We start from the raw sequence: 21234 nt of genomic DNA, 5'->3' as shown, positions 1-21234 counted from the left end.
ATTTAAGGTTTAATAAATTTTTCAAAAACATATAAAAAGGAAAAATGAAAAAGCAGCTTTTGAAAAGAAATTTCAAACCCAAAAACTATTTGGAAGAAAAGCAAAAAAGTTCCCTTGTGCTTTTATTTGTGTTTCCACTAACACGACTGTGAAAGTATTTTTCAACAATCGTAGGTGCTCCACTTAAGCAGATAATGGACAATCTTTATAGCAATTAATTATTGATCATAAAGAAAGACTTAAAGAGAAGACTGAATTTCCTATACTGTGACTAATGAAATTGTTCAGGTAAATTATTAGATAATTTTTGTTTTTTTGAAAATGATTATTAGATGAAATTTTATTACAACTATAATTGACAGTAAAGAGCCACATGAAAATTAAAAATGTCATATACCTATTTCATTCAATAATAGTTTGATTTGAATTTAATTTACTCCTTGAATATTAGGCCTATAATCCTAAAACTCTTTCCTTAATTTCATTTTTACTAGTTATCATGATCTTTTCATTCCTTCTCTCTTTCTTCTAATAATATATTGCAATATGAAGCCCTTTTCGTAACCCAAATACATATACATATGAAGCATAACTAGAACAAGCTTTTACCCTTCTAACTGCCGAGACAATTCAATCTAGACATAATTGACAAATGGCCTTTTCTATATCCTACTTTCCTATATCTTGTGCATCTGCTACCTTTTTTCAGGTTCCTTGTTGAGAATGATATAAAGCGAGAACGGATTCTCATTTCACTATCGTTAATGGCTATTGCATGTGGATTATTTTCATTGCTACTCCTGATTTTGGCTCTCTCTGCAAAAACCATTGAAGCCTACACTTTCCGACCTAAACGATCAGTCACTAAATTATCTCTTTATTTGGTACTCTTTTTTCATCGTTTGGTCTTTCATTCAATCCTTTCAGCTCTTTCTTTTTATTTTTATTTTACTGCTTTATTATCTCTCTCTCTTTCACTCTCAGGTATCAGATATGCTTCATTTTACTTTGACCTTTCTTACGTGTGAGCAAGAAAATCCATTGTCTTTACAGGAAATCTGTCAGCTTTCTTTGCTTTTCAAAACTTGGTAAACACAAGACATTTGTGGGATTCAGTACAATTTTTTTCCCTAGTGATTTTCATTTTAATTCTCAATTTTCAAAATTTTCCTCGCATTATTTGAAAATTTAAATTTTATAAAAAAATTGTTCATAAATATATTTTCAAATTTAATTTTAATTTTAATTTTTTTTGGAAAATAAATTTAAAATTTATTTGAATATATAATTTAATTAGTTTTTACTAGTAATTTATTAGTTTTAATAATTTATATCTTTATTAAGTTAAAAAAATTACATTAAATAGAATAATTCATAGTAAAATAGATCTAATACAATTTGTTTGAACTTTTGTTATTGCTTTTCAAAATTCCATTAATATGGTATGCTGCGATACCAAAGAACATTATAGTTTTGGATTTTTCACAGAATTTAATTATTATTTTCTCTTCCATTTAGAATTTCAAATATTTTAATTTTTGATTTTCAGGTCAATATATTATTTTTAAACTGAATAGACATAATTACTGATGTTATATATAATATATTCAATAATTTTATATATAATATTTATTGCATAAATAATATAATTAGATACTTTAAACACATTTTGACACTAATTTATTATGTATAGTTATGTACAGGAGTTCATTTATTAATGGCTTATATATTAATATACTACTACTCTTTCATGTTATTGATTAGCCAACCGAGCGAACCGAATATGGATTTCCGCCACCGAGTCGGTTAAAACTTCGGCTGCAATTAATATATTCTTATAATTTACGATTGATATTACATATCATATCCTCTGATTAAAACAATATTGATATTATATAAGAAATTTGCATTTAAATTTTTGAGAAATTAATTGAGTTAATTATGATATTTTTAATTAATAATTTCCTCGGTTTTTGACTACCTATATTAGTCGGTGAATTCGATATTAAACACTTTAATTTATAAAATTTCAACTATTAAACACTTCAACTTGCAAATCATTTAATCAAATGCTTCAACTTGTAAAATTAAATTAATAAAACATTGATTGAACAGTGCAGGGATATATTTATATACTTGCCTATAACAATAGCCAAAATGAGAACAATACAAAATAATGCACCAGATATTTCTTTTTAGTACTTTTTGATTTCTATTTTATACATAAATACCGTATGATACATAAAAGTCTAAGGTGGCTAGCAGATAAAGCTTGAGTGCTATATTTTGCAGATTCCGAGTTTTATCTGTGTATTTACAAAAAAAGTCTAGTTTTACTTACAGGTCAACACTTTGCAAATCTTGGCCGTCTGTGAAGGCTGATCACTGAAGACTGCAAGAGAACTTCCCTTCTTTTGTTTTCCATTAAGCAGTTGAATTATGTCAGCAACAGTAAAATCATATCACACCATCTGAAATTGTTGTTCTTCACCTAATATTTTCAGGAAGTATTAAAATCTTAATGCACTCCAAGCATTCAAGGAGAAAAGATGATCCATTGCAACAATTAAATCATGAGCATTTAGAATTACCAGTAGTCGATGCCAAAAGACTAAATTCACGCTCCAAGCTCCATTTAGATTCATTCAGATTGTTAATGTTTACAATATACTCCTGGAAGTAACCATTAAAGGTTATTACTGATATAGTGGCTCTGGAAAGTCCAAGGATAGGAAGATGATAAGTTGATAGAAAGACATTGAGAAGAAAGTTCTAATGACATGCAATTATCCACAGAAAATAATACACATGTTCTTATGCATCAACATTAAGCTTATTTCTTATTAAGGAACAAAATTCCATCAATAGGTTTGGACTAATCTACAATTGATTGCTACAGGATAGAAATTATGAGAGCCAGAATTCACTTCACTAATCAAGAGATATGCAGAACTAAAATTTAAGGAAGACTGTAAAAATAAATAAAAAATATTTTGGCCATTGGGAATAAGATTTTCAAAAATAAATAAAATATTATATAATTGTAGAAGATATTCTCTGAGTAAACTTATTTACCCCAAACTTTACAATTTGTTGCAATTGCATCTCTTTTTTTTTTTTCACCTATCGAAACCCCACTTGATAGGTTGCTGCAATTGTGCCCTCTGGCCAAAATTGAACAAAAAAAGAATACTATTTTATTATTTGCAAAAAAAAATAATAAAAAAAAAAAAATTCCCTAATTTCCCTCTCTTCCCACCAAACCTAGAAATGTCATGGAGAACAACCATTGCCAATGTCACTTCCTCTTCCACACTCAACCTCAGCCAAACCCAAAAAATCAGAATTGTCAAACAACACTATTTACCCTTTGAAGCTGACTAAGTATTCAAAGAAATGTTATTGAGAAGAACAATTATCAAACACATTTACTTTCTCTCTAAGTTCTCTCCTAATCCTTTTCTCTTTCTCCTCATAATCAACTTATTAAGATGGCAAGACCTGCACTCTCTTCTAAAACAAGATCCAATCGAAATCTGTACCTCTCTTTGGTCAAATCTTCTCTTCACCTCCACATGTCACTTTCCTCTCAAAACTCAGGCCTTTAGGCCCTCCCATACCAACAATCCTGTAATCACGTGACTGGAAATTTCCCCTCCTCGAAGTGCTCTCATCCCCATCCACAATGTTACCTTTCATAGTCGCTTCAAATGGAACCAGACTCCTTAAATCATTTGTAGCTCAAATGACAAGCTGTTCAACAAACTCATCACCAACAAGAAGCAAGTCATGAAAACACCAAATACTGATTTTACAGCAGCTGCCAACTGGTTCGTGGTGGTAGAGGCATTTTGACTATGGGAGCTTCACAGGTGGTGAAAGAGATCTAAGAGTGAAACTTTGGTGGCTTTAGCATTCAGGGAAGAGATTCGAGTTTGTGAGAGGGGAGAGAGTTTGGAAAAAAGAAATTAATTTTCTTTTGTGCAAATAATAAGATATTATTATTTCTCGTTCAATTTTGAACATAGAATACAATAGCAACAAACTTACTGAATTGAGGCATAAAAGTTAAAAAGAAAAATAGAGTACAAATGCAACAAGTAGCATCGTTTTGGGTAAATAAGTTTATCAAGCCAATTTTTTAGTTGATCATGGCACAATAATTAAACATAATAAAATTTCAGTATAAATTATAGGAAAATATAAAAGATTTGTTTTTGATACATGGTATACTGCCACATGTAACACAGAAAACTCACCTAAAAGCAACAAGTTTAGTTGATGATGTGTCAGCAACCTTGTCCACCTTGCGCACTACCAGGTAACTGTATGACACAGCCTGATTAGTGATAGTATATCAGTGCATTTAAAAGCAACAAGAAATGTAGGCGTATGCAACTAAGAGCTGCAGACTAAAGCATGTCTACACCTTCAAGATACATGTACGAACTTGTACTTGCCCACCTAGAAAAAAACTAGATCCATCACTACAGAGGTAAACTAGTAGCATGCTTAGAATGCCTCTGGAAGGAGACTTCCCCAATCTTCCTGAAAATTTACTCTACTAGAAGATCTCTTATTCAGCCGAAAGCCAGCTCTAACTATGCCACATCTGAAACAACTAAATTATTAATTGCTAGTTTCGGATTTGAAACAGATATATTGTCCAGCAATTACTAGTTAAATTATTTATTCTGAACAAAATTAAAATTTACAAAAAAAAAAAAAAAAAAAAAAAAAAAGAAGAAGGAAGACAAGCTGGCTGCTGGCTCTCATCCGTACTTAGAATAAATTGGTTAAACTAATAACATCATGCAGAGTTTATAAAATTAGGCACGTTAAGGTTTTAATAACCATAGATATTTAAGGAACATTATATATAAAATTTATTGGTTTTCTGGTTAAAACTGCCTTTGTTAGACGTCTGTGATAAATTTGCTGAAGTTAACTCAAAGTCAGAGATTTGAGATAATCTCATGTTCTTTTAACCATTCCCACTTTTCAAGACAATCACCTACAGAAAAAAACAGATCAATTTTGATGCTGATTTTTCTCTTTAGTTATTTTTTCTTTATATCACTTCTTGGTTGATGTATTTTGGCATTCTATGTTATATTCTAAACAATAGCAGCATGATGTTATATAAGTGCATCACGGAATATTCTAATTATCTAAATTTAATTTGGCTCCTCCATAATTCGATGGCTAGCGTCAACCTTGTAAACTCCTAATCACTTCCTGAGTAAATTGTTAGTTGGAAACATCTTCACCTCTTTACTCCAGTTGGAACAGCATTGTGAAGCACGTGATGATGAGCTGGATCCAGTACATCATTTACAGACTCAGGTAATATCGACCCAAGGAAACTACTTGATCTTCTATTTCTGTGAAGAATAAGAAATTAGACAAGAAAGGTCAGATGGTTTAAAAATTCTTCAAAAGATCAACAATCGAGCCAAAAATTTAGTGTTAATTCTTGGCAGAATACTTCCACCTAATCTATAAAATTTTGCATTTCATACCTCAGATTTATGGCAAACCCCAGTTAGAAGACATGAATAGAACCTGAAGTACTTGCTGCTACAAGAATTTATGGAAGCTGAAGTGAAGGACCAAACGACAAGGAAAATATTGTTGATGGGTATGTCCCTCTCCGGAAACTATAAGACTGCCCAGGAAATATAGAATCCAGTGAGTATAGTAAGATATGAGTTACGATCCGCAAGACCAAAATACATCTAGAATCTGCTACATAATGAATCAAGAGAGCAAAACGACTGAAGGAAAAGAAGACCATGAATCATAAAGCTTAAGTCACAACATGGAACTGCAAAATGCTTGGCCTGGCTATTAGATTGGTATACTCTGTAATAAAGACATAAAATAGCAACAACAATAGCATGGTTCTTTCATTCTCTCTCCAGAAATGAAAATTATTTTCGTAGTTATTTTTCAGTTCACATGTTCAGTGTGCATATATGACCCAAGACCAAACAGAGTTTTAATTTCAATCTAATAATTCTTATTCCAATATAGTTCTCTCTCAATTCATGGCCATTTTATATGGTATATCAAGACCACTAAACAGTTACCAGGCAATTCATCTTGGGAACCTCAAAATATTGAAGCCTCCAAGAACAGAAAGTCTATTACATTGTCTATGAACCACATACTATGATCGCACTCACATACCCAGGCTGCCACTGTGAACAAGCAAATACAGTACCTTAGTAGCATCAAGAACTAGATGAACTCTGATTATTGTTCCCTGTTCCGATGCTGTAGCAATGTACATCCCATTGGAAGAAAGGGCAATTGCTGCCAGTGGTGCACGATGAGCATCTATCTGCAAGTATATTCAATAAATACATAAACAATAAACCAAAGGTTGCAAAAAAAAAGAAAAGAAAAGGAAACGTAAACAAATAATTTGTTCAAGTCTCAATGGTTGCAGGAGCTAGCAAAAATTAATCTCAAACAAAAGGAAACTTTAAAGGAAATATGTAACAAGAAAATCATTAGCAACAAGGATCCTGCATTTGCTAGGCTGCAAGATTCCTTGTACCTCATTAGTACGTTATATCATGATTCCCTATTTTGTAATTGATGAATTCATCATACAGAATAGTTTGTCAGATTTTAACATCCTACTGAGAGCTTGAACTCTTTATAACTTTCCAGTGTTAAATAAGCGAGAGAGAGAGAGAGAGGGGGGGACCCTCCAGGAATGAGATTCATGATCAGAAAAACAGAATCAGGTGAGTTCTAACTCCATATCAGATATTATGCATATTAATCATTTCCAATTTTTTTGCCACCTCACAATGTGACTGGAGTTCCATGACATTGTACACCAGAACTGATCCTTTAGTTGTACTTGCAGGAAGAGCCAAGAAGCAACCGTCCAAACTAGGGGAGATTGCACAAAGTCCTGAGGAAAAAATGGAAATTTTCAGGGAACTTAAATTCTAAGAACCGTATGGTTCTGTATGTCAACCAGGGAAAAAAAAGAAAAAAGGAAAGAAAGAATGAAGAAGTAATTCTAAAATTCTGTAGAATTAACAATTAACAGTTGCCCTTACTTTTGGGACAAAATAAATTCAGCAGTAATGGAGAAAGGGAAAATATTTATACCAAACAAAATTTAGAGATCAGAACTTTACTAAGATCTCCAGTTGAAATGAATGAAGGGTCTTCCATCTAGAGTAACAAGTTCAGATTAAGATCCTTAGAAAGGGTATTCTTGAATCCAAAGTTTGGATTTTTTTTTTTTTTTTTTTTTTGGTTTTTTTTTTTTTTTGGGGGGGGGGGGGGGGGGGGGATTGGGGGTGTTGAGTTTTAAGCTTCTTTAAAAATGGTGTCAAAATTTTTAAAATTTTTCTACTTTCATTAAATCATGGTTTGAAAAGGGTAAACAATCTAGCCCTTGCCAAACCATGGTTCATTAAGCTGTAAAAACTACAAAAGTAGCCAAAATCCAATATCAAACGGACACTTACAAGGTTATCATTCACAAACAGATAAAACTCATTGTTCCACAGGAAAAGCGAAGAACAATATTTTAATGTCAATCAGCCACTCCGAAAATATAAACTCCAAAGTGGCAATGTGTCATAAGAAGATGTTTCAAGTAAATTCTATTTCAAATATAAAACCAAGATATTCAAAACTCACCTTCTATGTTTGGAACTGTATCAATAGTGTCAATATTGCAAGACTATTTAAGTCATAAATATATGTCTTTTCTTGCAAAACAACAAGAAGCCTGCAACGATTAAGAGGCAGTAAATCAAAAACCATAGGAAATTATACTAAAATAGTAATACATATATAGGGCAAAAAGCCAACTTGTACCAACAATTCAATATAGTTTATCTGAACTTTCATCTGTTTTAACAATCTATAAAATCAAAACCACTCTACACCCATGTACCGACAATAATATCAACACTGCACCATACGATAGATTTTATTTATAAATATATATAGAGGGAGAGAGTGCAAAATAGGGGCAACAAACAATAAATCAGTAGCTGAAAAAAATCCAAGATAGATGTATTACCTTTTTCTATTTAATCGAACAGCAAGGATCGAAGTTAAGAAATTCAGTTCTCGAAGGGCAGTTCCGGTAGTAGTATTGAACAAACAGAGACGCCGTGGGGATAAAGAAGGCTGATTTCAGTTCAATTCAATATATCTACCATTGATGAGTAACAATACTTGAAAGCAAAAAAGAACACACGCACAAAAAACATTACCTGTTCACCAGCTCCAATAATAGCAAGAAGACTAGAACTGTAAAGCATTTCAACAATAATAAAAGCTCCAACAGCTACAAACACCGAAGTAAACGCAATTTGAAAAATTACTGTACAGAAAAACTAAATAGAAAACCTAAATTAAATAAGGAAAGTAGAAATTGATAGCTTACCTCGTTCATAACAGAGACGGCCTGTGTTAGGATCGAATATTTTGAAGCCATCCTTAGTGCTTATTGCAAAGCCACTGAATAAACACAATAATATTAAATAAACAAAGAAAAGAATAGATTTAAAAATCTGGAAATTTAGGCATACTGCTGTACCTATTATCTTGATTGAAAGAGGCGCAGAGAATGGAAGAGTTAGAGGACTGGCTAGTCATTGTTGGAATTGTTGGTGGGATTGTTGGGGAAGAAGATAAAAATTTAACTTACTTAAATACTTTTAGGTCCGGCTTGAACTAGAAGAGAACAGAAAACGGAATGTATCGAAATGGACAGCGTTATGGGGGATGATGGTTAGCCAGATCGTGAGCCGTTAATGTATTCTGTGATTGGCTAGATCCTGACTGATTAGAAAAGTGTATAAAAAAGAAGGCCAAGTCATGGAAGAAACAACAATCTTTTAAAAGTTTTTAAATTTTGGTCAGTTGTTTTAATTTTATTAATTTTTTTCTCTAATTTTCAGAATTTATTTTCCCTAAATTAGCGACCAAAAGTTAATAAGTGAAAGATTGTTGCTAAAAATCAGTCAAACCGTCAAACCCGTCGCTAATTTATTTTGTGAATTTTTAAATGTTGATTTTAAGCTATCACTGATTAGTCTAATCGGTTCAATTTTTTATTTAATATTTATTTATTTGGTAGCTAATCAATATATTTAGTGGCAAAATTTTTAATTAAGTTAATTAATTTGCGTATTTAGTAGCAAAGCCATGTCAATTTGATTTCACAAGAATTTCTAAAAATTTACCTGTTGAAAGCCACAATACATTATAACCATTCTGCAATTCCCCAGACACAGAGATAAACATGATGAAGGAAGCATAAATAAATTGAAATCATAAAAGAACAAGCAATATACACAGAGATATAATGTTTAAAAACTCGTAAAAGAAATGCGATGGGTAGAGCTACCCAGCTGATGACAAATCATTAAATTAAAATAAAAGAAAAAAAAATATTTTTTTAGTAGGAAGTGAACTATTCAAATGATTTTTCTGCTGATTCAATAGAAATTGTAACTTGTTCTTGCATTATGCACTTCATTTCCAACAAGTTTGTCTTTGATCGAAGCGAGCTGTCGTATGACATCAGGAATGCTCATTCTTTCACTTGGTGATGCAATAGAACAATCGAGTCCAATTTGAAATATTGAAATCAAGCACTCTACTGATACATTACTAATTGCTTCACCTTTTTCTGAAACAAGAACCGGATCCACCACCTCCACCACATTATTAGGCAAAGCAACCTTGACAAAGTTATGAAGATTAAAAGATCCGTTAAAGATTTCATCGGTAGGCCTCTTTCCTGTGAACATTTCCAATAAGAGAATTCCATAACTGTAAACATCACCGTATGTGGATACCTCATTACCCATTCCATATTCTACAATTTGTTCAAAAGAATTATTGGTTAAGAGAATATAAAGTTGAATAAGACGATGATAGAGTTACACTACTAATTAGAACATTATAGTTTTATGTAAAATCAAGATTACCTGGAGGAGCATACCCAACTGTTCCTCTTGCTCCAGTAGAACTTGATTCACTATTGTGATAGATTGCTGCGAGAGGAAGGAATCTAGCTAGCCCGAAATCACTAACATGTCCTGTCAGTTCATTGTCAAGAAGAACATTGCTCGGTTTTAAATCACGATGAACAATTGGTATTTCGCAATTATTGTGGAGATAATCAAGAGCAGAAGCAACATCAATCGCAATATTTAGTCTTTGAAGAATGTTCAATTTCTGTGTTGCCTCACTTTCTTCATTTGTGCTTACAGTTGGATGCAACCAGTCATCCAAGCTTCCATTAACCATAAACTCATAAACCAAAGCCTTAAAATCATTTCCATGGTGATCTACACTTGAACAAGCAGTTAGTACTTTAACAAGATTCCTGTGTCTAATACCTCTTAAGGCTTCACATTCAGCAAGAAAACTCTTGAAAGCTCCGCGGCGCATAAGGTTAAACACCTTGACAGCAATTAAGGTTGCTCCACCATCAAGTGTTCCCTTATAAACAGAACCAAAATTTCCCATACCAATCAAGTTATCAGAAGAGAATCCATTTGTAGATTTATGCAGAGTTCGATAAGATAATTCCAAAATTTTCTTATCTGAAAAATTGGAAGCAGCAGGTTCCTTTCTTATCTTTTGCTTAAGCCTCAGAAGAAACAGAACTGATAATACCAATAAGGCTCCTACAATCACAGAAATAATAGCAACCACTAACTTCAATGTAGGAGTCAATCTATTTTTCTTATGCCTTAAAGGATTGCAGTTAGGCAACTGAAACTTAGGTATGCCTCCACAAAGCATATTATTTCCTTCAACTGAAGTAGCACTTGCATTCTCAAAAATGCCTTTAGTAGGCACCATGCCCTCAAAATTGTTGTAGGAGAGATTCAAATATTGCAAAATTCTCCAATGTGACAGAAATTCTGGAATTTCACCTGATAAATTATTTTTAGATAAATCCAAAGCTTGAAGAGCCTCTAATGAACTCAAAGCTGCAGGTATTGGCCCTTGGAAATTGTTTCCACTCAAGTCAAGTGTTTCCATGCTTATACAACTGCCAAGACTACTAGGAATCTCACCAGATAATTTATTCTCGGAAACATCAAATTCACCAAGGTTTTTCAGGTTTCCAACTTCAATAGGTAAATTACCAGTAAAGTTATTTTGAGATAAATCAAGATAAATAGACAATGAAGAGAGATTTAGGACTTGTGAAGGTATGGAACCACTTAATTTGTTTTGAGAAAGATCTAATCCAAGCAAGTTTTCACATTTGCCAATATTTGATGGAATACTACCTGAAAGGTTGTTTTCAAAAGCAACGAATTGAATTAAATTCGTTAAGTTTCCGATGGAGGATGGAATTTCTCCTGAAAACATGTTATTGTTCAAAGCAAATACAACTAGATTTCGAAGCTTTCCAATACCATCAGGAATAAAACCTGAAAGTTTGTTATTCCACACCTCAAAATCCTGCAGGCTTACAAGATTGCCTACGTCAGATGGAATGTTTCCAATTATTTGATTGTTATCGAGGAAAAATCTCACCAAACTAGTTGAAAGATTGCCAATGGTTTCAGGTATCGTTCCTCCAAAGTTATTGCCATTAATAAGCAATTTTTCTAGCACAGTGGCATTGAGAAGAGAGAAAAGGAAACTCAAGTCGTCAGAATCCCCATTTCCCAGATAGTTTAAAGTAACAATAAAAGCACGAAGTTTATTCAACTTTGCCAGAGAAGGAACTTGTCCAGTAAGCTTGTTTTCTAGCAAAGAAAGTATCTGCAAATTAGTGGCATTAGAAAAAGAAGAAGGGATTTGTCCAGTGAACTCATTAAAATTAATAGCAAAAAATCTAATCTTAGGAAGTGAAGAGCCTAATTCTGAAGGAAGATTTCCATGGAGATGATTCTCTCCTATCTCAAAGTCTGTTATGGAGGAAAGATTAAAGATTGATGAAGGAACGATACCTGAAAGCCTATTTGAATAAAGACTCAAGAACTGAAGATTGGTTAACTAGCCTAAACAGTAAGGTACAGTTCCTGCCAAGCCATTGAAAGCTAAGGAGAGTAGCAGAAGCTGTGACAAATTTCCAAGTGAATAAGGGATAGTTCCTGATAGATTGTTTTCAAATAAGTAAAGAACTTGAAGTTTCGATAACGAACCCAATTTTTCAGGAATATCTCCTTTCAACTTATTATTACGTAAACTTATAACAATGAGATTTGAACAACTTGATATATTACTTGGCATTTTTCCACTCATCGAATTGTTAGTCAGTCTGAGTTCTTCCAGTCTTCTTAAGTGACCAATCTGCTCCGGGATTTGATAGATGAAGCTGTTGTTGTTTAAATTCAGTATCTTCAAGAAGGTCAAGTTGCGAATGTAAGGTGATATAGAGCCATCAAGTGCCAAGGACTGCAGGTTTAATTCCATGACTCGCCGGTGTGACCGACCACAGGTTATGCCTTGCCATTGACAGAAATGGATTGTATGATTCCATGAGCTTAAAACCTGAAATGGGTCTCTGAGTTATTTTGGCTTTGAATTGAAGTAAGGCTTTGAGGTCAGTCTCATTGCTGGTAGAAGCAAAGGTAGTAGAGGTAAAGAAAAAGAGAAGAACATAAACATAGATGCAAAGAGATGAGAAAGGGTGTAATAGGTTGTTGTTCATGGAGAAATTGAAGTAAGAACTATGAAATAAAAGATGAAGATCATATGAGAAGATAATGGATGGAATTGAGGAATATTTATTTGGTGTATTAAGAGAAATGCAATAGGTACAGAGAAAACAATAGTTCAAAGTTTGAATTTTCATCCAATTTCATGTTGTGAGTCTTCCGACGTGTGGGATCCACACACTTTGAAAAAGAAAAAAAGGAAAACGTTTCCTTTGAAATAGTTGGACGCATTAATAACGCGTCAGTCGGTGGATACGTTATTAACACGTCCCCTTCTCCTATAAGTAGAAGAAGGTTTTTCCTCAACAAAACATAGTAGAAATAAGAAAGAAAAAAAAATGTAGAGAGAGATATCTAATTTTAGGAAGGGTTTTCTAAAATTAAGGGAGAGAAAAATAGTGAGAAATTATTTTGGGGTATTTTTGGGAAACACTTTGATTGTTACTATTTTTAATAGTGGAAGAATTATTTGGAGTTTGTCCCATGGACGTAGCCCTAAACAGTTAAGGATGAACCACGTAAATTTCTGTATGTCATAATTTTGTTTATTCCGCTGTAGTAATTATTCTCGTAATTTTATTGCGGGAGCCTTAACAAGTGGTATCAAAGCTGAGGCAAGTGGTACCTAGGCCTAACAAGTGGTATCAGAGCCAAAGATTTCGATAGGTCCAACCGGTCATATAGCGATACCGGATCCGTGGATATATTTAAAAAATAAATATATCATGACGAAGAGAAAATTAAGATGAGTCCATTGGTGTTGTCCGCTCAGAAAGACGTTGCAAAATGGACTTAATGATGAATAGTAAAATGGTAACTCAAAGGTGATGGTGAACCGTACTATTGGCGTTACTGTTGTTGAGTCCGTCACTATTCATGTATACTACTGTTCACGTATACAGTTTATGTTGGTGATGATATTCTGTACAAGTAAAAATGGACAAGCAAAATGATCAGTTTAAATGGCGCGAATTACCATATATAGAGAAATAAAATGAGAGATCTCGTTATGGAAATCAAAATGCATTTGCCCGTGTTTAGTTCAACTAAACCGGAAGACAAGACTGATGCGAAATGGGCTTTCGAGCATGCGTCCAAATCTCGATTGGTAGATTTGATGATGAATGTTTCTGTAGCACATTCAGAAATGGTCAGTAGAAGCTCACAAAAGGTTCATTTGTGGTAGCTAAAGGAATGACGACTCTGGCAAGAAAGAACGTACTACTTGGATTGGATAAAGTTCACCTAGACAAGTGTCCTGATTGTATGGCGGGAAAGCAAAACAGAGTAGCTTTCAAGTTTACCCCTCCTTCCAGAATGAAAAATGTATTAGATCTTATTCATTCAGATTTGTGTGGACCATTGACGATGTCATATGGTGGAAATCGATATTTTATGACATTTATTGATGACCATTTTAGGAAGACTTGGGTATACACATTAAAGTCTTCTAAACCTGGTTGAGAGACAAACAAGCAAGAAGTTGAAGTGTATCAGTACAGATAATGGTGGAGAATACAGTGGGTCATTTGATGCTTTATGCAAAGAGCATGGTATTCGACATCAAACGACACCTCCCAAGACGCCGTAATTGAATGGTTTGGCTGAGAGGATGAATATAACTTTGATGGAGAGAGTCAGATGTTTACTCTCACATGCAAAGTTGTCTAAAAGATATTGAAGCTTTACTCACTGTAGTTTATCGTTCACTCTGTGTTCCTCTACAGTATGATACTCCAAAAAGAGTATGTTCAGGAAAAGATGTTTCCCATGATCATTTGCAGGTGTTTAGTTGCAAAGCCTTCATACATGTCCAAAAGGATGAACGGTCTAAGTTTGATGTCAAGACTAGACAATGTGTATTCATTGGCTATGGCGAAGACCAATTTGGCTATAAGTTTTATGACCCAATCCAGAAGACGATTATAAGAAATCATGATGATGTATTTGTTGAAGATCAGACTATTGAAGATATTGAAGCAGAGTGCCAATAGATCTGATGAAGACTCAACATACATACAGAGAGTCCCTCCAATAGAACGCAGACAAATTGGAGATGAAGAAAATGTTCCACAAGAACAAGTGCCAGACTTAAACATTCCAGAAGTTCCTTATCAAAATGAACCAGATGAAGACTATGATGTTTTCCTCAATAAAACACAGCAAAAATAAGAAAGAAAAAAAAAATATAGAGAGAGATATCTAATATTAAGAAGGGTGTTTTAAAATTAGGGAAGAGAAAAATAATGAAAAAATTATTTTGAGTTGTTTTTGAAAAACACTTTGAGTGCCTATATTTCTGTATTACTCTCTTTGTATACATACTATTTTTAATAGTGAAAGAATTATTCGGAATTATCTCATGGACGTAACTCTAAACAGTTAAGAGTGAATCACGTAACTTTCTGTATAATTTTGTTACCGGACCCAACATTTCACGCTTAATTTATTTGCCAGGTGAGCGGCTTGGTACAGACAGGATTTTTTAATTTTCAACTTTTTGGGCTGTCTTTAGACCCCCTTTATGGGTGGGTGGAGGATGCATAGTAGTATCAGTTTGACACGGGGTTGACTGATTAGTAGCCTGTGAATGCATATAAGAATTACTGTTTATGAGTAAGACAAGATATTGAAAAATATTAAAATTTCAAATGTTTATCCATAAATTTTTGCATAAATTTAAGTTTGTAGTTCACGTGCACAAAATAAATCTAAATTACGACCTAATTTAGACTTCGATTAATTATTTTCTTTTCTCCTAAATACTCGAATTAAACATTCTTAAATAGATATAATAATAGTTATTTTTCCCTTTAAAAAAATAGTTATTTTTTTTTTTAAAAGAGCTTTGTATATTTAAGGTTTAATAAATTTTTCAAAAACATATAAAAAGGAAAAATGAAAAAGCAGCTTTTGAAAAGAAATTTCAAACCCAAAAACTATTTGGAAGAAAAGCAAAAAAGTTCCCTTGTGCTTTTATTTGTGTTTCCACTAACACGACTGTGAAAGTATTTTTCAACAATCGTAGGTGCTCCACTTAAGCAGATAATGGACAATCTTTATAGCAATTAATTATTGATCATAAAGAAAGACTTAAGAGAAGACTGAGTTTCCTATACTGTGACTAATGAAATTGTTCAGGTAAATTATTAGATAATTTTTGTTTTTTTGAAAATGATTATTAGATGAAATTTTATTACAACTATAATTGACAGTAAAGAGCCACATGAAAATTAAAAATTTCATATACCTATTGTTATTGGATTTTCATTCAATAATAGTTTGATTTGAATTTAATTTACTCCTTGAATATTAGGCCTATAATCCTAAAACTCTTTCCTTAATTTCATTTTTACTAGTTATCATGATCTTTTCATTCCTTCTCTCTTTCTTCTAATAATATATTGCAATATGAAGCCCTTTTCGTAACCCAAATACATATACATATGAAGCATAACTAGAACAAGCTTTTACCCTTCTAACTGCCGAGACAATTCAATCTAGACATAATTGACAAATGGCCTTTTCTATATCCTACTTATATATTTCTTGTGCATCTGCTACCTTTTTTCAGGTTCCTTGTTGAGAATGATATAAAGCGAGAACGGATTCTCATTTCACTATCGTTAATGGCTATTGCATGTGGATTATTTTCATTGCTACTCCTGATTTTGGCTCTCTCTGCAAAAACCATTGAAGCCTACACTTTCCGACCTAAGCGATCAGTCACTAAATTGATTCACCACGATTCCATTCTCTCTCCATATTACAACCCAAATGACACTATTGCAGACCGAACAGAACGAACTATGAAAGCCTCAGCTACCTGGATGGCTTACTTGTATGCGCAGATTGCAAGAAATAAATGCAGAAATGATCTTCAGCTAAATCTCGTTCCTAGTGCCTTTGAACCCTTGTTCATGGTGAGTTTCTCCATCGGACAACCACCTGTTCCACAATTAGCAATAATGGACACAGGCAGCAGTCTCTTATGGGTACAATGTGCACCCTGCAAACGTTGTTTACAACAGACTGGTTCATTACTAGACCCCTCCAAATCTTCTACTTATGCTACCTTGTCGTGTAGGGACACTGTGTGCCCCGATGCCCCAGGCAGCAAATGCAACTGGTTGAATCAGTGCATGTACAACCAAACTTACGTAGGAAGTCTGCCGTCAGTCGGAGTTCTTGCCACTGAACAAATCATCATTCACAATTCAGATGGAAGCACAAATGCCGTGCCTTATGTGGTATTCGGATGCAGCCATGAGAATGGCAATTATAGAGACCGGCGTTTCACTGGCATATTTGGTCTAGGCAATGGAATCACATCTTTTGTAACTCAAATGGGTTCTAAGTTTTCTTATTGCATAGGCAACGTTGCTGATTCTCACTACAAATATAACCAGTTGGTCATCGGCGATGGTGCAAATATTGAAGGTTCTTCAACACCTTTAGAAGTGGTTGCCGGCCATTACTATGTTACTCTGGAAGGCATTAGTGTTGGGGAAAAAAGGCTCAACATAGATTCTACTGCATTTAGAAGTAAAAGGAAAGGACAAGCTGTAATAATTGATTCTGGAACTGCACTAACCTGGTTGGCCAAAAATTTATATAGAGCGCTTGGTGATGAAGTTCAGTCTCTCTTGGATAGAGTCCTTGTACCATTTTGGCGAGAGTCATTTCTTTGTTACAAGGGAAGAGTGGACCAGGACCTTACTGGGTTTCCTGTGGTAACATTTCACTTCGCAGGAGGAGCAGATTTAGAGTTGGACAGTGAAAGCATGTTCTATCAAGCCACACCAGATGTACTTTGCATGGCCATGAGACAAGCCAGCACCTACAGCAATAATTTTACAGATTTTTCTGTAGTTGGGTTAATGGCTCAACAATACCATAATATGGGTTATGATCTTGATAAGCATGAGTTATTCTTCCAGAGGATTGATTGCGAACTCCTAGTTGACTGAATCTGTCATCACAGGCTTCACAAATCATACATAGAACATAAATGCATACATTGGTTTGCAAGTCTTTTGTTCTATTATTTGTGATGTTCGCAAATCATTGCTTGGTAATAGCTCTTGCTCTAGCTTCTAGTAGTCATGGAATTACAACAACAAACATCAGTGGCACAAAACTGAAAAATTATGCATTGCAGAGTCTTCCTTGATCAATACATTTTTTTTTTTTTTCAACTCCTACTCGGTACTTATCAAAAGTTGGCAAGGACATTGTGTCATTTAAGAAGTAACTACTCCTAAGGGTTGGTATACTCATTTCAATACAATGACTTATCTATTTCTTGTCTTCACAAACTTGGCTCGTGAAGCTTTCTTCTCCAGCTTCTCCCTCTTTTTGCGAGTCTTTTCGTCCTCCATATCTCCCTGGTTAACAGAGGATAATCGATCTTACGAAAATGCTTTTAATACCTTTAAACATGATTAGAACTGGAGAAGAAAATGTACCTCAGAGCCTTGTGATAAAAATCCTCTAATGAATCCAAAAGATTTGTATGCTCCAAATGCTGGTATCTGAAAAGCATTAAGGAAGAGTAACTCCGCCACGTATCAAATATCATGCTAAGTGATCTCATACATGCTATTCGTTAGGAGGCAATCCAAATATAAGAAAAAATGTCTCAATAAGTACAAGCAAGCAAAACCTATCTATGTAAATGCTTTATTAACCTACCAATTAAGTAGTTATCGCTGATAAACATCAGATTCAAGCAAATATTTTATAGTTCAATAACTCCACCTTGGTTTTTTCATGGAATATAATTCTTCCCTCCCAAAATTATAATCTAGTTTGACTTTAATATGGAGATTAGGAAAATTCTTTTGAATGAATTATGTTTTGTTAGTTTACTAACTTTATCCTTTAGTGTATAGTGGTACAGAAATCAAGGTAAACTATTTGAAGGGTATTATTGACAAAATAACCTTTAGACTTATTGATTTACTAAACTAAATATCTAGACAATTAATTTGGGACAGCCCAAATAAGTGACTTGGGCCGTTATTTTGGAATAGAGGGAAAGGTTTATCAGATATTTTTCTCCTAAGTGTAGGGATATATGGTATGACTAATTCTCTGAATAGACATAGAGCATGACCCTTGGACATTGCCAATCTAAATATTTCTATAAATACATATATAAACTTATCCAGAAAAAGTCATTAACTTGCACTTGCATTTGTGCCAGTACACATGCATATACATTTTCTATCACTCCCTCAGTATGGAAGCAAAGATTCAAAACTTCATTAAAAGGAGTCGATTGCTTCCTTTACTAATATGTTAAAGCTTGCTAATCTGAACATCAAGAAGTACAACATATTTTCAGGTTCATTTAGTATATCTTAGGAGCATATAGACTAACAATCAAGAACTACCGTTTTTCCAATTGGAATAAAGGAGAGTTGAATTCCCTAGCAGAATTATACATACTCTGGGCACCATAACTCTTTCGAAAACAAATTGGTACATGATTTCGTCCTTTACTAGCCTCTAAGGTGTAATTTCCAAAGCAAGCTATGAGTGTTGCCCTGTACATCTAGATACAATTTTACAAAAGGATTAATCTATGGGATCTTACCAGCAGGTATGTGTACCAAAATTTTCCAGAGATGATGGATGTGATTTGCACGAAGCTTGTAATGTAGATAACATCATGCAGATAGCTGCAAAAAAATACCAACAGTGACACAACAGTATTATTTATTTATACCACATGCCAAAAACTAGAAATCTAGACCAAAAAAAAGATCATTAGATAAGGATAAACTCTCATTATTTTATTCTGGAATATAGTCCAAAGTGAAGAAATTCCCCTTTCGTATAATAATTAGGTAAGAATAGTCCCAAGTCTTTATACATTGTTCACTTGCTACCAATGGTGGTCCATACAACAAAAATTTGTTACTACACACAATAAGAAATACAAAATAAATTTAATCACATGGGTGGTATAAAGGAATAGAAGAACATTTCCATCATCTTAATTGATTATCCACATACTTATCTTAGATGAGGATAGCAAATCCTCCTTTGTTATCAACCTCTTGTTTATATTCTTTATAAATCCTCCTTCATGTGCAATTCTCGATCTAATTATCAAATTTGATTACCATATCAGCTCAGTGCTATTTTGTACCACAGCAAACAGGCAAAATGCAGAACTCTAGCAGATTATAAACATCCTAAGAAAATAATAAGTTAATCTGGATTTATAAACTCGGTGTTATAAACTTAAGAGTACATCACTGACGACTGCTATTGACAAATCTAATGGCTAATAGCCCAATTCCAATGAATTCATTAACAAACAAGTTATAAACAAGGCCCTACTAGTACAACCAAATAAATACCAATAATCATGCATTAAAATTGAAACTGATAAAAAGAAATGAAAACAGAAAAATACCAACCCACAAATTCCACCAGTGCTCATATCAAATCCACCATCAAGAAGGTCCCCATCATCTCCATATGCGGGTTTAGCCATTGCAGCAAGTTGTTGATAGGGAAGAAAATAAGCCAGCGAGGTCAAAACCAGACCTACCCAATGTTTCCAAGTGAAACTGGCGTGAAAAATCAGCATCCTCACTAATACATATATAACCTAAAAATTAACAAATACCAAACCAACCATTTCAATAGAAGAAATAGAGACCCGGAGAAATTTTCAAGTAAAATATGATACAAATTTATTGATACAGATGAGAAAATCATACATTGCAGGCAATAATTAGGTGGCGTAGCTTTGCCATATGGCGAGCGTTCTCTTCCCTGCGTTTTTTGGCTCCTTGATTTGCCATTTCTTTCTCTGTTTACACCAATATGTCTGGTCTTAAACCCTAGCGAAGTAGAATCAGTTTATTTCTGTTTTTTGAACGAAATTATGAGTTAATCGATAGAAATCAGCCAAAAAGGAATAACCAGAGTGTAACAGATCAGGAAACACAGACGATCATTTTGACCAATTTACCGTGCAACCGCTAAAGGGATGCAAACTTCCCAATATACCCTCCAAGCTTCATGGACTGTTTAGGACTTGGGCCTTCGAAGATAAGATAGAGCCCAGATCTTTGGAAACCTGTTAATCAAGCCCAAGCTTAACTTGTTGAGAATTAGACTCGGTTAATGAATGCGTTGGTTGTTTTTGTTTTTCTTATTAGCATGTCATCTTATATTTAAAAAACTGGACGTTGGTTAGCATCCTGTGTGAGTTCATTTTACTTTTATATTACAAGTATCCATTAAGAAAAATATATATTTTTTTTTTTGGATTTTTCCTTTAAGCATTTAAATTACTCTTAATTCATTACTTAATGAAATTATTTTTATTTTCATTCATATTATTTATGTGAAATTATTTGTATATAAATATACATTACATTTTATATGACATATCTTTCATTTTCGTTATTTATTAAATATACATAAAATCATTAATATATATAATATATAATTTATTAATTTCTCTGTCAATAAATAAATATAAATCGTTCTTAAATATAATTTGTTTTGAAAATATATTAAGAAG

General features: G+C 33.4%; 4 protein-coding genes across 4 annotated transcripts; 1 reads left to right on the top strand and 3 right to left on the bottom strand.

Moving 5' to 3' along the window:
• Positions 1-2107: 2107 nt before the first annotated feature.
• ATG18B (autophagy 18 B-like protein) lies at positions 2108-8839 on the bottom strand. Its single transcript, XM_089724822.1, is given in 13 exon segments — positions 2108-2491; positions 2592-2713; positions 4260-4325; positions 5271-5384; positions 5523-5668; positions 6227-6346; positions 6819-6931; positions 7675-7707; positions 7710-7765; positions 8063-8172; positions 8259-8332; positions 8432-8505; positions 8585-8839. Coding segments are annotated over 13 exon segments (1116 nt in total). The 5' UTR covers positions 8644-8839; the 3' UTR covers positions 2108-2462.
• Positions 8840-9296: 457 nt separating this feature from the next.
• LOC149494051 (putative LRR receptor-like serine/threonine-protein kinase At3g47570) lies at positions 9297-12763 on the bottom strand. Its single transcript, XM_089724817.1, has 2 exons — positions 9984-12763; positions 9297-9871 (listed from the first exon to the last, which is right to left on the bottom strand). The coding sequence occupies exons 1-2, from the start codon at positions 11383-11385 to the stop codon at positions 9489-9491; spliced, it is 1785 nt and encodes a 594-aa protein (XP_089580943.1). The 5' UTR covers positions 11386-12763; the 3' UTR covers positions 9297-9488.
• Positions 12764-16004: 3241 nt separating this feature from the next.
• Positions 16005-17881, top strand: LOC105633576 (Eukaryotic aspartyl protease family protein). The gene has a single exon (XM_012216200.4). It carries the CDS (start codon positions 16313-16315, stop codon positions 17651-17653), a length of 1341 nt encoding a protein of 446 aa, XP_012071590.1. The 5' UTR covers positions 16005-16312; the 3' UTR covers positions 17654-17881.
• On the bottom strand, positions 17814-20658 carry LOC105633575 (uncharacterized). Its single transcript, XM_089724815.1, has 5 exons — positions 20423-20658; positions 20117-20310; positions 19285-19369; positions 18152-18217; positions 17814-18070 (listed from the first exon to the last, which is right to left on the bottom strand). Exons 1-5 carry the CDS (start codon positions 20504-20506, stop codon positions 17978-17980), a joined length of 522 nt encoding a protein of 173 aa, XP_089580941.1. The 5' UTR covers positions 20507-20658; the 3' UTR covers positions 17814-17977.
• Positions 20659-21234: the final 576 nt, after the last annotated feature.

The sequence above is a fragment of the Jatropha curcas genome, chromosome 8 (genome assembly GCF_041381405.1).
Source record: "Jatropha curcas cultivar XTBG-Jc1 chromosome 8, XTBG_Jcur_1.0, whole genome shotgun sequence".
Classification (NCBI taxonomy): domain Eukaryota; kingdom Viridiplantae; phylum Streptophyta; class Magnoliopsida; order Malpighiales; family Euphorbiaceae; genus Jatropha; species Jatropha curcas.
Note: the sequence above shows the minus strand (reverse complement) of the source record. Positions and strands in the feature narration are given on the sequence as shown.

Bases quoted from the DNA above. Each gene is read 5' to 3' on its own strand.
- LOC149494051 (XM_089724817.1), bottom strand. From the start codon at position 11,385: ATGTTTTCAGGAGAAATTCCATCCTCCATCGGAAACTTAACGAATTTA. The intron at 9,872-9,983 runs GTAATCTTGATT...AACAAATTGTAG, and splicing joins AGTTGGGTATGCTCCTCCAG to AATATGGAATGGGTAATGAG.
- LOC105633576 (XM_012216200.4), top strand. From the start codon at position 16,313: ATGGCTATTGCATGTGGATTATTTTCATTGCTACTCCTGATTTTGGCT.
- LOC105633575 (XM_089724815.1), bottom strand. From the start codon at position 20,506: ATGGCAAATCAAGGAGCCAAAAAACGCAGGGAAGAGAACGCTCGCCAT. The intron at 20,311-20,422 runs GTATGATTTTCT...GTTAATTTTTAG, and splicing joins ACCTAATTATTGCCTGCAAT to GTTATATATGTATTAGTGAG. The intron at 18,218-19,284 runs GTAAGATCCCAT...AATGCTTTTCAG, and splicing joins TTTGGTACACATACCTGCTG to ATACCAGCATTTGGAGCATA.